This window comes from Oncorhynchus gorbuscha, linkage group LG24 (assembly GCF_021184085.1).
Source record: "Oncorhynchus gorbuscha isolate QuinsamMale2020 ecotype Even-year linkage group LG24, OgorEven_v1.0, whole genome shotgun sequence".
Lineage (NCBI taxonomy): Eukaryota > Metazoa > Chordata > Actinopteri > Salmoniformes > Salmonidae > Oncorhynchus > Oncorhynchus gorbuscha.
The window spans coordinates 50,212,650-50,226,735 of NC_060196.1; the positions used below are offsets into that span (position 1 = coordinate 50,212,650).

At 43.8% G+C, this 14,086-nt stretch overlaps 2 protein-coding genes and 1 pseudogene across 2 annotated transcripts; 2 read left to right on the plus strand and 1 right to left on the minus strand.

The window, feature by feature from the left end:
• Positions 1–370: 370 nt before the first annotated feature.
• LOC124012263 lies at positions 371–4,743 on the plus strand (annotated as a pseudogene).
• A 2,265-nt stretch (positions 4,744–7,008) lies between these two features.
• On the plus strand, positions 7,009–9,942 carry LOC124012158 (cytochrome b-c1 complex subunit 7-like). The gene is made up of 4 exons (XM_046325631.1): positions 7,009–7,091; positions 8,007–8,075; positions 8,211–8,377; positions 9,738–9,942. Exons 1-4 carry the CDS (start codon positions 7,073–7,075, stop codon positions 9,813–9,815), a joined length of 333 nt encoding a protein of 110 aa, XP_046181587.1. The 5' UTR covers positions 7,009–7,072; the 3' UTR covers positions 9,816–9,942.
• Positions 9,943–9,944: 2 nt separating this feature from the next.
• LOC124012157 (leucine-rich repeat-containing protein 14B-like) lies at positions 9,945–13,245 on the minus strand. Its single transcript, XM_046325630.1, has 3 exons — positions 12,804–13,245; positions 11,897–12,525; positions 9,945–11,232 (listed from the first exon to the last, which is right to left on the minus strand). The coding sequence occupies exons 1-3, from the start codon at positions 13,077–13,079 to the stop codon at positions 10,557–10,559; spliced, it is 1,581 nt and encodes a 526-aa protein (XP_046181586.1). The 5' UTR covers positions 13,080–13,245; the 3' UTR covers positions 9,945–10,556.
• Positions 13,246–14,086: the final 841 nt, after the last annotated feature.

Consider the following 14,086-nt stretch of genomic DNA (forward strand, 5'->3'; position numbering starts at 1 on the left):
GGGTATCATCACCCTCCATTATTCCACTGATGCCCTGCAGCCTTCCGGAATGATTTCAGTGTTCCAGTCTTGCTTTCCATGCTCTAGAGAAGTCAGAACCCATCTCAGACACAATAGAGGTGGAAACTAGGAGTGCAGAGTTACTGTGAATCTCATGCCAAGGTCCAACCATTTCAAACGAAACACGGATACTTATGGGACTGATATGGTTCCATATCAGAATCCTCTCTCCCATCAACTCAGAAATGTAGGGATGTCGCTGAAGGAGTGGCAGACTGCTTTAGGTACTAATGCTACTCCTGTGTACAAACGCACACCACACACACTAGTCACTTCTCCCTAAAGTTTTTGCCCTCTCCAGATTTGGACGATGCCCCAGGACACTGCATTAGAAGAGATCAGTGATGAGGAGGCGGTAATAATGGGCAGCCCTGCCTGCTATATCCATCTCCCTCAGACTATATCAACAAGTCAGAGACACTCAGCAAGCTTGTACAGCTAGGTAGATTCAGTCCATTTAGGGTTTGTATCTGATTAGCCATTAGTTTCCCATTACTCCCCCATGTATGAGCAGAGCAGGCTGATGCCAATTGTTTAACCCAACGCTGACTATAGGCTAAGTGGTAGCTCTGTCCTCAACTTCTTATGGTTCACCAGGGTTTGCGTTTTAGTGAGGTCCAGAAGAGGGGATGGGGGTTGCAAGGGGAGGTACCCCCTCCCCCAGGACATTTTTTAAAAGTAAAAGCTCATTTACTGTGTTTCTATACAATAAAAACACATTTAAATGCTATCTGGACAGCAAAAGCATGCAAAAATGACCTCACCCATTATCACCTTGGCTGCTGTAGGTCCATTGACTGAGGTGAATCTACAAACACATAGCCTGTTAGCTTCAATTGTAATGTTAAACCCCTGAAAGGGGGAACATATGAGAAACTATTCAAACTGACGCGCAGCATCAGCAACGTCTCAGTAGCCTACTGTCTGTAAAGCAAAGTTATGAGAACTCGGTAGTGTATTTTTTGCTCCTGCTGAGGTAGGCTCCGTTTAACATTAGCTTCTTACTTCATCCTTCTAGCTGGCTAAGTAATACTAGCCAGTCCCCTTCAACATTACTGCAATAGAAGTCTAGCCACCTGACTGACAGACATATCTATATGCACTCTTTCTCAGAGTGTTGGTTTTTGTTTGTTTGGGGGATGTCTGTAGACATGGCAGCAGTCGCAGAACGGTTTTAAAATTGCCTTTTGTCCGGCATCTCGCAAACACACTCGGTATCGTTTCTGACTCTAGTTGTCTACTTGAGCCAAGTGCGAGCTGTGGTAGTTAGTTTCACGTCTCTGGCCCTTGGGCCTGTGCCGCAATAGGGAGAATTTAGCCATGTGAGAAAGTGGTGTTCCTAAAAAGGCTAATGAACATAAGGAACAAACCCACTGTTCATGATTCAAGTCAGGAAATGATAATTTTAACTATTAGAACTCAGTCATATCAAGAATAAGCGTTCTAATCATTGATCAACGCTGGCAGAAATATTTAGAGGTTGACCCGTAATTAATTTTCTTTATTTTGTACAAAAAAATATATTTATGTTATTCCTTAAAAAAAGAAAAATTTAGAAAAATAATACAGAGGTCCGGGCCTCGGTGTCCTCGTATGTAGTTAGGGGCATTTCAGAGTTTATTATGTTTTAGCTTGGTATATTAGTCTAGCAGCCAGATATCTAAACTTGTAGTAATCATGGTCGAATTACATACCGGGTGGCCCCCATTGATTTTGTTAGTCACTCTCACTCAGATGTCATATTAAAAAGGGTGAACATGTCTCTGCCCTATGGCAAATAATTGCATGAAATTTGTTATAAAATTCAAATGCTTCTCTCTGCCCTATGGCAAAATGTGTAGAATTCCAGCAAACTTTCTTTAAAACTGCAACATTTTCTCTACGCCCCGTGGCAAAATTTGTAGAATTGCAGGAAATTTGCTATACATTTTTCTTATGTTTTTATCTCCACTGTCAAGACAAAATGCTAAGCTGTTTTACTCGCATGTTTTACCCGCCCCAACAAAATGTTGCTTTGGGCACTTAAAAGCTCACAGTAGGTCCGGCTCTGACTGCATGTGTGTGTATGGATGTGGGTATGCAGACCCACGAGCCAACATTCATGAGTTCTGCTTTTTTGTGGTCCCCACCCCCATCAGTGCCCATCCCTGGTCTAGTATGAAGTGGACCAGAGCAATAGATGTTCTGTATGTCTCTGGATCGTATTCACTAGGCACCAAACTGAAACAAATGGGGAGGGATTACATGAATTTATGCAAAAGCAAACTTATTTTTTGCGTCTGTTTTCCACTTCAAAGCATTTTGCCATGATGTGCACTTATGAATGTGACCCTGTTGTTCACCCTTTGGGTCCCTATTCAGATGTTCAGCTATGAAAACTGGAGCAGAGGCCCAACGTGGGCTCCATGTTGCTGAGGCTGGACTTCCAGACAGACGAGGCCCCCCGGCTGGTGTTCCTGAAGCAGCTGGGAGTGGAAGACTCGGCTGGGCTACCTGATCAGCCACAACCCTTTCATCCTCACAAAGGGCCTGGAGAATCTGCAGGCCAGGTACAGGGGCAGATAGGATGGTTGTTGTATTGGCAGGTTAAGTTTGCTACAGTCAGCAACACATAGGGTTGACTATCTTCGGGACAGAGAGTACACTTGGTGTTTTCAACTGATATACCTATAGCTGTAGGGACATGTTGTATCTCCCATCTGTCAGCCTTAGCTCTTATAGGACTATGACAGGTGATACATTTCATTGATATATTATTTAGAAATGATCTGTAGTATAAGGTAATAATCTATTTTTTTCACATTAGTGTGGCATATCTTGGGTCCAAGAAGTTCAGCGCGGAGTCTGTGGCCTCCATGGTGTCCAGAACTCCATACCTGCTTAATTTCATTGTAAAGAGGATGGACAACCGCCTGGGATTCTACCAACAGCAGTTAGGCCTTAGTGCTCAGAAGGTCAGCTTTGAATTTGGTAAACAATTTGGTGTGAAAGGTTTGACCCAAGACAATCAAAAATGATCACATTGTTTTGTCCCACTTCATTTTTCATAGAATATCCACACCACAAATTACATACAGTAAGATTATGATTCTTAATCAATTTCGTGGTTCGCCTTCCCAGACTTCTGTGTGGGAGTTTGGAGCCAGTTAAGAAGAATCTTAAGGTATGAAAAGTGCAAACATCAGTTGTGATATTTGTCTTAATTCTTGTAAAAGAAAAAAGGTTGATTTCTCAGAATCCATATTTTTTATCCTAGATTTGTAAACTGGGGATGGGGTTTTGTGAAAATGAACTCCAGCACATCGTCACTGTAATCCCCAAAGTTCTTACTGCTAATAAGAGGAAACTGACCCAGATATTTGACTATATCCATAACACCATGAACATACCCCATGACCTGATTGTGAAGTTCCCACAGCTAAACTATAAACTACCAGTCTTGAATCATCCTTTTCTGCACTCTTCCAGAAAATGTGTATCAGGATATATTAGTTATTTGCTATGTGTATGTTTAGCAAGTGGTGGATCAGGAACTACTTACATTTACATTTACATTTAAGTCATTTAGCAGACGCTCTTATCCAGAGCGACTTCCAGGTCACAGAGGGTAACCCCTCCTGGGTCATGGCCGAAGACTGAGTTGTGGTTAAAAACAGAGGTTTTGTTTATGTAAGTTGGTTGTTCACAATATAATTCATAAGGCCTTTAAACGTGGCATAAAATCATAATTCCCTGTGGTCAGTTACACATGCTGTCACCTATTGTCTGACCTAGGTGATCTGTCCTCTTTACAGGTCCTGAATGCGAAGTACCTTTTGTATCAAAGAGAGACACCTGTTTCTGCAGTACCTGGACAAGGCTCAGTACGACCCTGCCAAGCCTAACTACATCTCTCTAGACAAGCTAGTCTCCCTGCCAGATGAGGCCTTCTGCAATGAAGTAGCAGCAGCGACACTAAAGGACGTTGAATTGTTTCAGAAGACAGTGTGATTGATGTAATACAACAGTTTTTGTATATGTGTGTTATGTGAATAGAGAAGATATTGAAGAATTCTACAATTGAATCTTGCTGCGGCAGGTAGCCTAGGCTTTAAGAGTGTTGGGCCAATTAACCAAATGGTCATGGGTCGAATCCCCGAGTTGACTAGGTGAAACATTTTTGTGCCCTTGGGCAAGGCACTTAACCCCAAATTGCTCCTGTATTTCGCTCTGGATAAGACTGTCTGGTAAATGAGTAAAAGGTCCATGTTTATTTTGAGGTGTCTGTTGAACAAGAGCATGTGTGTACCAAGATGTACCATAAGAGGCTGACAGATCAGTCAGAATTGTGTTTTTGAAAATGTAAAATCAAATTGTATTTGTCACATCTGCCGAGTACAACGTGTAGACAGTGAAATGCTTGCATAAAACCCTTAACCAACAATGCCGTTTTAAGGAAATAGAGTTAAGAAAATATTTACTAAATAAAGTTGTTTTTAAAGTAACACAATAAAAAAAGGCTATATACAGGGGGTACCGAGTCAATGTGAGAGGGGACAGGTTACTCAAGGTAATTTAGGTCACTTGTACATGTAGGTAGGGGTAAAGTGACTACGCATAGATCATAAAAAGCAAGTAATAGTGTAAAAACAAAGGATGGGGGGGGGCAATGCAAATAGCCTGTGTGGCCATTTGATTGATTGTTCAGCAGTCTTATGGCTTGGGGTTAGAAGCTGTTAAGGAGTCTTTTGGACATAGACTTGGCGCTCCGGTACCGCTTGCCGTGCGGTAGCAGAGAGAACAGTCTATGACTTGGGTTACTGGAGTCTTTGACCATTTCTTTGGTCCTTCCTCTGATACCGACTAGTATAGAGGTCCTGAATGGCAGGAAGCTTGGGCCCAGTGATGTACTTGGTCGTATACAACCGGTGGTGCAGCTGTATAATCCATTTTTGGGGGTCTTTTTACCTCCGAAGTCTTGTTCCATCGCTGGCCTCCGAAACACAACCCTGCAAAGCCGCACTGCTTCTTGACACCCTGCTCGCTTAACCCAGAAGCCAGCTGCACCAATGTGTCGGAGTAAACACCATACAACTGGTGACTGAAGTCAGCGTGCATGCCCTCGGCCTGCTACAAGGAGTCGCTAGAGTGTGATGGGACAAAGACATCCCGGCCAGCCAAACACAGACGATGCTGGGCCGATTGTGCGCTGCCTTATGGGTTTCCCGGTCACAGGTGGTTGCGACACAGCCCGGGATTGAACCCAGGTCTGTAGTGACGCCTCTAGCACTGTGAGGCAGAGCCTTAGACTGCTGCGCCACTCGGGAGACAGCTGTAGACTTTTTAAGGATCTGGGGACCCAGGCCAAATCTTTTTGTCTCCTGCCGGGGAATAGGCGTTGAGCAATCTTCACGACTCTCTTGGTATGTTTGGACCATGATATTTTGTTGGTGTTGTGGAGGGGACTTGAAGCTCTTTATAAGGAGTAACTTGTAATACTAAATAGGAAATATATAGGATAAAGTATATTATAAGGTGGAGCACAAATAAATCAAATCAAAGTTTATTGCTCAAGTGCACAGATTTGCAGATGTTTATCGTAAGTGCAGCAAAATGCTTGTGTTTCTAGCTCCAACAGGTCAGTAATACCTAACAATACAATAAACACATCATCCAAAAAATAAAAAGGAACAAATGGTTGGAGTTTAAGTAAATGAATGTAAAGAACATAATATTCTACACACCATACTGATCAAGCACTAGAATCTATACGGTGTTATCATGGGGGACTGTGGTCTAAATCCCTAGCAGCACTTTCTACTCTACCCATTCCATTGGTCCCAATGCAATACACTAAGCCTATAAATGACATATGGGCTTATAGAGAAAAAACTATTCTATATGCCGATGTAAAAGTGCAGTTGGGGTTACTCACTAGGGGTCTGTAGAATCTTTATATGGTGTTATTTCATGGGGGACTCTGGTCTAAATACCCAGCAAAACTCCATATTATTCAGAACCCCATGAAATGACACCATATATAGATTCTACAGACCCTACTGAGTACTCCCCACCCGACTTATACATCAGCACAAATAATCGTTTTTACTGTATAGTGTTGTAGTTGTACTTTCCACTGCAGTGGAGGCTGCTGAGTGGAGAATGGCTCATAATAAAGGCTGGAACGGAGCGTTTGATGTATTTGATACCATTCCACCTATTCTGCTTCAGCCGCTACCATGAAACCATCCTCCCCAATTAAGGTGTCATTAACCTCCTGTAGTATAGTGTCCAAGCACTATAACTCTACCTACTATGTACATATTACCTCGACACCGGTGCCCCCACACATTGACTCTGTCTGTACCGGTACACCCTGTATATAGCCCCGCTATTGTTATTTACTGCTGCTCTTTAATTATTTGTTATTCTTATCTCTTAGGTTAATTTTTTTATTTTCTTAAAACTGCATTGTTGGTTAAGGACTTGTAAGTAAACATTTCACTGTTGTAATTGGCACATGTGACAAATAAGATTTGATTTGATTACATAGATTCTACAGACCCTATTGAGTACTCCCCACCCCACTTTTACATCAGCACAAATAATATGATTTTCTCCATACCATACAGTGGAGGCTGCTGAGGGGAGAACGACCCATAATAATGTCCGGAATGGCATAAATGGGATGGCTTCAAACACCTGGAAACCATGTTTCCTGATTCCGCTTTAGTCATTATCACAAGCCTGTTCTCACCCACAAGGTGGCAACAGCCTCCTGTGCTATCATATGCATGATTTGTAATTGAGGGGAATTTATGTTACCTTGTGACATGTTTTAAAACCCACATTTAATGCAAACGTCACTTAAATATTATTTGTCATGCATCATTAATAAATATTGGTTAATGTTACTTTTCTACTAGTATGTGAGGGACCTTTATTGTGAAATGTTCCGAAATTCCCTAACTCGGAAGTACTTTCTTAGTGTTGCTGACGAGACGCTGATTCGTTTTACCTTAGACAGAACAACATGGGGTCGAGGGCACCAGGTAAAAGTCACCTGTCTTTAAGCATTTATTTAGCCCAAAATCGAGATGAAACATTGCACATATTATTGAGTAAAGTGGGATGTTGATTTGTGGTATTTTGGTGTGTTCAAATCCATGTTTTTGAGATCTCCTTTGTCGTGTCCTCTACTGAGTGTCCTAGCTAATGTTAAGCTAGCTATGACACATCAAGGGAGAGCTCAGTGGTGTGCTCCAGACTGCTAGTGACATATTTAACCTTTAAATGTAATATATGTCAAATGCATTTTCAATTGATAGGTAAAGCTGTGCTTCGGTCTGATCAACTTTCAAACGCCACGCCAGTACAGATGGACGATTGTCAAACACTAAGCAGCATCCATTGCCTAGCTAGGTGCAGTTGCTAACGTTAGCTAACTTGGTAGTTATAAACATCTAGCTAGCTAAAACTTAAACAAAGCAAGATAAATTGGCATACTAGCCAGCTCAACTTGGCTAGCTAACAGTACCCGGTATTATTACTGACATTGATTATCATGTCTGATGTCCTCTCTACATACTTCCTGTACACCTCGATGTCAGAAATATGTCCAGATCGCACAGTTCCCACATAGCTAGTACTCTGTAGATAATAACAGCATGCCATGTGATCTACTATCACTCTATCCAGTTATCTACCACAAATGTAATGTTTGCAGTTGGGATACTCTCCTTGGTTTGTCCCAAATAATACTGTCAAACCCTCCCTCAAGTCCCTAGTTCTGTAATCATCCCAATTCTACTTCATCTACTTAAGCATCTTCTTAAATGAATAGAGAACATGATTTGGTGTCTCGTTGCTTTTGTACTGCAGTGATTGCAACTGCTTTTCTAACTGTGTTTTAGTAAGCCAAATCTTGACAGCAAATGATCTGACTCTTATTCTGGCCTCCCACACAGCAGCTACCGGCAGACTCCTGGTCGGCTTCCGTAAATGGTACTATAATGCGGCCGGATTCAACAAAATTGGCAAGTCTTGGAGTCTTTTTCTTTGGGGCCATCTGTGAGGGTCTTCAGATAAATATTTTCACTCAGTCTTAGAAACATATATAATCTTCAGTTCGATATTTCTCTGACACTGTGTGGTGCTTGTTTTGTTTGCAGGTCTGATGCGTGATGACACGATCCATGAGGATGGCGATGTGAAAGAAGCCCTGCGGAGGCTCCCAGAGAAAGTCTACAATGACAGGATGTTCAGGCTCAAGAGAGCCCTGGACCTGTCCATGAAGCAGGCAGTTCTGCCTAAGGAACAGTGGACTCAATATGAGGAGGTATGGAAGACCTGTGCTCAAATGCCATTTGAAATATAATTTACTTTCTCTGTGTTTGATTGAGCTTGCCTGGCATAATGGACCTATAGAATATCCCCAAAATGTTAAACCCTGCCCATCTGGCACTCCAGGCAGGCTAGAGCAAACGGTCAAAGTATTTGAAAGATTTCAAATAGTATTTGAACCCAAGTTTGAGGTACAGTGCATATAGAGTACCATAGCGGAGGGGTCATAATACCCATAAAACCTAGCGGTCAAACGGAAAAGGTTCCAATCATCTTTCCACCATTCATTTTTCCCATAGGGGATTTTAGAAACACTTAAAATAAGGTCTGTGTTTTATGTAGGCTTACCCTGGCATGATGTTTTGATAAGTGTAAATCTCTAGGACAAGGTTACTTTTTTTGATAACCGTGATAACCACTCTAGGACAATGTGACTTTTATCAATATATTCACCTCTATTTAACCCCCCCCCCCGACCCCAAATGAGACACTAATTCGCTGCTAATGTGGCTATCATAAAGAAATTCAAATGCCATGATGATCTGGAGGAGACTGCAAGAATCTCTGGATTAACTATCTAATGTTAGCTAACTGTAGTCATGAATAAATTAGCACGTTTTTTTTAAATTGACAATTCTGTGAACTGTCTTTCGCATGTTTTAAATTGACACAACACCTGTTAGTAAAGGTGTCAGCTAGAGATGACATGCAGGGATTTGTAGTTTTACATGATGACTACTTTGGTGCAATTAGCATTTTAGAATCTGAGAGTAAATAGAGCTGAATAAATTGATAAGTCACCTTGTCTGAGAGATATTTTACATGGTTATCAGAACGTCACACCAGGGTAAGCCTACATGAAAAACAACCCTTATTTGAAGTGTTTCTAAAATCCCCTATGGGAAAATGAATGGTGGAAAAACGTTTGGAATCATTTCCCTGTTTGACCGCTAGCTTTTATGGGTATTATGACACCTCTACTGTTGGGCTCTATAGTCTCACAATCAATGGTTTGTGTACAGGAAGGGCTTTGAGATATCACTGAGGAAATAGAAGATATGTCAGAAGTTTCACAGCAGTTGATGTTATGGCATGTGATGAAGGACAAAATCTAGCCTGTCAGAGGTGATATTGTTCCCATACCGTGCTACACTACTTGAATAATCAACATGAAGCATGTAGGAGTAGAGACTTAAGGTTAGATTGGAATTTGCCAATTGTTGAGTTTGGAGACGCCTACAAAGCTGTTTAATGTCTACCAGATGTTATTTTATACAAAAAAACACATCCGGTAGAGGTGGTGGGAGAAAATGTACAGAATTAACCTTGTTTTTGTGTTTCACCTTTCTCCATAGGATGTACATTACCTGGAGCCTTACCTGGAAGAGGTCATCCGTGAGAGGAAAGAGGTTGAGGAGTGGTCGAAGAATTGAGATGAATCTGGAGGGCTGCTGTTCTTTCTCTTTGGTCTGGTTCATTGTTGTCCTCTGTTGTAATGTTTAAAATAAAGTTTACCCTATGGGAAGACTGCTTATTAAAAATGTACATTTTTGCAAAAGATGTGAGTGAGAAGGATTTTTATTTTTTAAAGCAAATCAGGATTTGATCCCCACAGTAATAAAGTTGTATTTACAGTAAAGTCAGTTTTAATCCCACATTTTGTAGCACTTTTGTAAAAACAAACTTTCACTCTGGTCACATATACATGTCATAATATACAAGATACATCTAAACTGAAATATATACAGTACATGTAAATACATGTTCAGTATACAAGTAGTACTATTCTTAACTAAGCATTCAATGCTTTACTATAATTTCCACTCATGAATGGAAGACCAAAGGACAATTCAATCTATACTATAATCTAGGTTCAGTTGCAGGTCAAAAAATCCCCCGATAAAGGGGCAATACATTTGTCAAAATATCTGTTACAAGTACAGATGAATTGGTACGTATGGATAGGAAACATTACTCAAGGCCTTCAGTCATCCCAATAGTCTAAAGCCGTCTCTGTCTCCTTCCCTTTATTTGCACTGATTTCTTAGACTTGTTTTGATCAGTGGAAATTAAGTGGGAAGCCACTATAGACAATTGAGATGAGCCACTTGTATTGCACAAACCCTTGCTCTATTAACCCTCGATTACCCTCCCTCTGGTATTCTACCGGAACTTTAATCAACCTCTTTGTTGGATCTCCTGTTGTCCAGGGCTGTAATTGTATCAATAAAGTTTCCAATGACGCTATTGAAGGATTTCACCATGGACACCCCCAGCTCGTTACTGGTCTCGTTGATATCTGCGTCATAAGCGCCCAACAAGGGGGTAACCACCTCTACGTTCCCCCTCCCCGCCCCCTGAAGGATCCCCATCAGTTGATCCCTGACGTCCTGGAACATCTCCCTGTCGTACTGCAGCAGCACCGTCTCATCCATGGGGTAGGACACGTCCTCTGGGTAGCAGTCCCTGGGCACTGGCAGCTCCACGTACCTCAGGGCTGGGAACCCGGCGGCCAGCGTGGAGAAGAGGTGGCGCAGGGCCATGGCGCTCAGAGGGTTGCCCAGTATCTTCAGCTCCTCCAGGCCGTGACAGGGAGCCAGGGCCTGGGTCAGGATGTCCATGTGTTCGTCCTCCAGGTCACAGTCCTCCAGGGTGAGGCTGTGGAGAGTTGCGGCGCAGCGCTGGAGCAGCTTGATGAAGGTGGTGGGGAAGAGGCCACACACGTCATGACCACTAATGTCCAGACTGACCAGGTTCTCGCTGTGCAGGCTGTTGGCCAGGTAGGCCATATCTGTTCGGTTCAGGTGACAGTTGGCCAGCTCCAGGCATTGCAGTGGGGTGATCAGGGGGCTATGGACAAGGCCGAGGGTCAGAAATGTAAAATAGTAAATGTTCACTATTTTGCAATATTATCAATTGTTTGTATGTGTGTGTGTGCTCCTCATTTCATGCATGCTTGACAAAAAAAGCAAAGGCAATATGAAAGCTTTACGATGCATGCCTAATTAATGGACAAGTGCAGGTGTCCGCTTGTTGTTTTGGGTCATGGCTTCAGTGATATTTCAGTGTCCACTGTAATTGACACCGTATTCCCTTCAAAGTGCACTACTTTGGACCAGAGCCCATAGGGTTCTGGTCAAAAGTAGTGCACTATAAAGGGAATTGGGGGCCGTTTGGGAAGAAGACAATGTCAGCCGTTGAGTGTCCCTTGGTTTCTGGCCGACCTGCAGATTTAGCAGCAGTCAGCTGTCTACATTGTCCCTCACAGCCAAGCAACAAAAACAAAATGCCACTGAGTACTGCAGCCCTCATTTTACACAGTGGGAATGCATCAGCTTGAATAGACACCCCCAGAGCTATATATAAAGTAGACAGCAATACCTAATATACACACACACACACACACACACACACACACACACACACACACACACACACACACACACACACACACACACACACACACACACACACACACACACACACACACACACACACACACACACACAAGCACCTTAGCAGTCTTCGCAGGTGTCCGGTGAGGGTGGAGAAGCCCATGTAGAGCTCTGTCAGTTCAGTCAGCCGGCTCAGCAGATCCCCAATGGTCGCCAGCAGGTCATCCTCATCCGAGCCCAGCCTTCGCACGTCCATCGCCCCTGCAGGCAGCGTCAGGGACTGCAGCTGGGGGAACTCCATCCGGGACAACAGCAACTCCAGGTGCGGGGCCTCCAGGTGAACGTTATGGACCACCTCGAGTCTCCTCATGGCTTCCGGTTGGGCCACACGCAGCACGTAGAACAGCTGTTTGAGGGCCAGGGAGTCGGCTCGGAACCCAACGAAGCGCAGCTTCAAGGGGCAGTGACGGAGGAGCAGGAAGGCCTGGGCCACCACCTCGTAGTTCCGCCCAGTGACGAAGCCGTTAAGGCGCACGTCCACTTCAGTCTCGAGGGCGGAGGGTGCAGCGTCACCTGCCTCGATGGCCACCATGACCTCGTAGCACATGCGGGTGAGGAGATGGGTGCGAGCCCAGCGGCCCAGGGTGGATCCACAGGCACAGGAATGGTGCTCTGTGTCCTTCAGTCCAGTCAGGTCTACCACACGGAGGGTCTTGGCGTAGGTCTCTGGGGGCCGCAGTACATAGGACTGGAGATGGAACATAGAATCTAGCTGTTTATTGCCATAAAATGGGAATTTTTCTTACAAATCAAACACATAGGCCCTTATATGATGTAAATTGTAAATGTTTATTGCCCCAGTGGAAATTCAAGTAACTACAAGCACATTCAGACTTGAAGGAAAACAAAAAACGTGTCACATTGGCCAAGACCCAGTGCCTCAGTTCACAAGTAGCACTTTTGACCAGTGAAAATTATAGATTGCAGCTTTAAAGAAAATAACACCAGAACACATAGTAAGCCTACCTTCAGGCCAGTCAGCAGAGATTCCAGGCACAGCCGGCAGGTACATGAGGTCAGATCCTCCTGGCAGTCCACCGTCTTTCCCAGGAGCCTTTGCAGGTTAAGCTCGTGCAGGGGCCAGGTTTGGACGAGGTCGTGGAGGAGGAGAGCCATCTCGTGCATGTAGCAGGCCTTGAAGAGGAGCGGGTAGAGGTTGAACGACACACAACTGAGGTTCTCCCTGGCTCTCTGGCCACTCTGGGCGAACCCCTCAGCAGCGAGGAACCTGAGACTTTTCATGGCTCTCTCTTCTATGTTCTACCTGTCCTCGAGGTCTGGGTCTTGAAGTGTTAGGATCAACCAATCATCCCCTGTAACTGGATGTGTTTGTGTTGCTGCTCTCTCCCCGAGGGTCTCTCTGTGTGTTGATTCTTTGTCTCTGCCAGTACTGTATATCTGTCTGGACCTCGTTATGCTGTGGTATCATGTTGTGAAAGAGAGGCTTGGGGCACGTGGTAGGTGAGTGGGAGGACTATTTTTAGAAACAGCCGTCTCATTCCCTTCAACTCGTGAACAGGGAATCTATTTACAATCCACACCAAACGCCGAGCAGCAACAACCTTTCCTAGCCTACTGCTTACAACATGAGGCCCAAGATCCTTACATACCGCCAACATTGAAATGACCTGTCTATGCCATCAATCTATACATAAACCCCAGTGACAATAACAGCAAAGCAATGTAAACAAACATAGAAAACACAGTACTGCTACATGTATATTACTGCCGTACAGGGTAACATTGGCAACATGCTCACGATGAAATGATAGATTTACTGAAGGCTAAACTGTTTATCAAGTCCAAAGCAACGGTGGATCAGACGTCATAGCGTAACTTGACCGGTTACGAAAACATTAATTTGAGTACACTGGAACCTCCAGAGTGTTCTAACGCTGGAACCTCCTGATTGTTCTAACACTGGAACCTCCAGAGTGTTCTAATGCTGGAACCTCCTGAGTGTTCTAACACTGGAACCTCCAGAGTGTTCTAACACTGGAACCTCCTGAGTGTTCTAACACTGGAACCTCCTGAGTGTTCTAACGCTGGAACCTCCAGAGTGTTCTAATGCTGGAACCTCCAGAGTGTTCTAACACTGGAACCTCCAGAAACACTGGAACCTCCTGAGTGCTGGAACCTCCAGAGTGTTCTAACGCTGGAACCTCCTGAGTGTTCTAACACTGGAACCTCCAGAGTGTTCTAACACTGGAACCTCCAGAGTGTTCTAACACTGGAACCTCCAGAGTGTT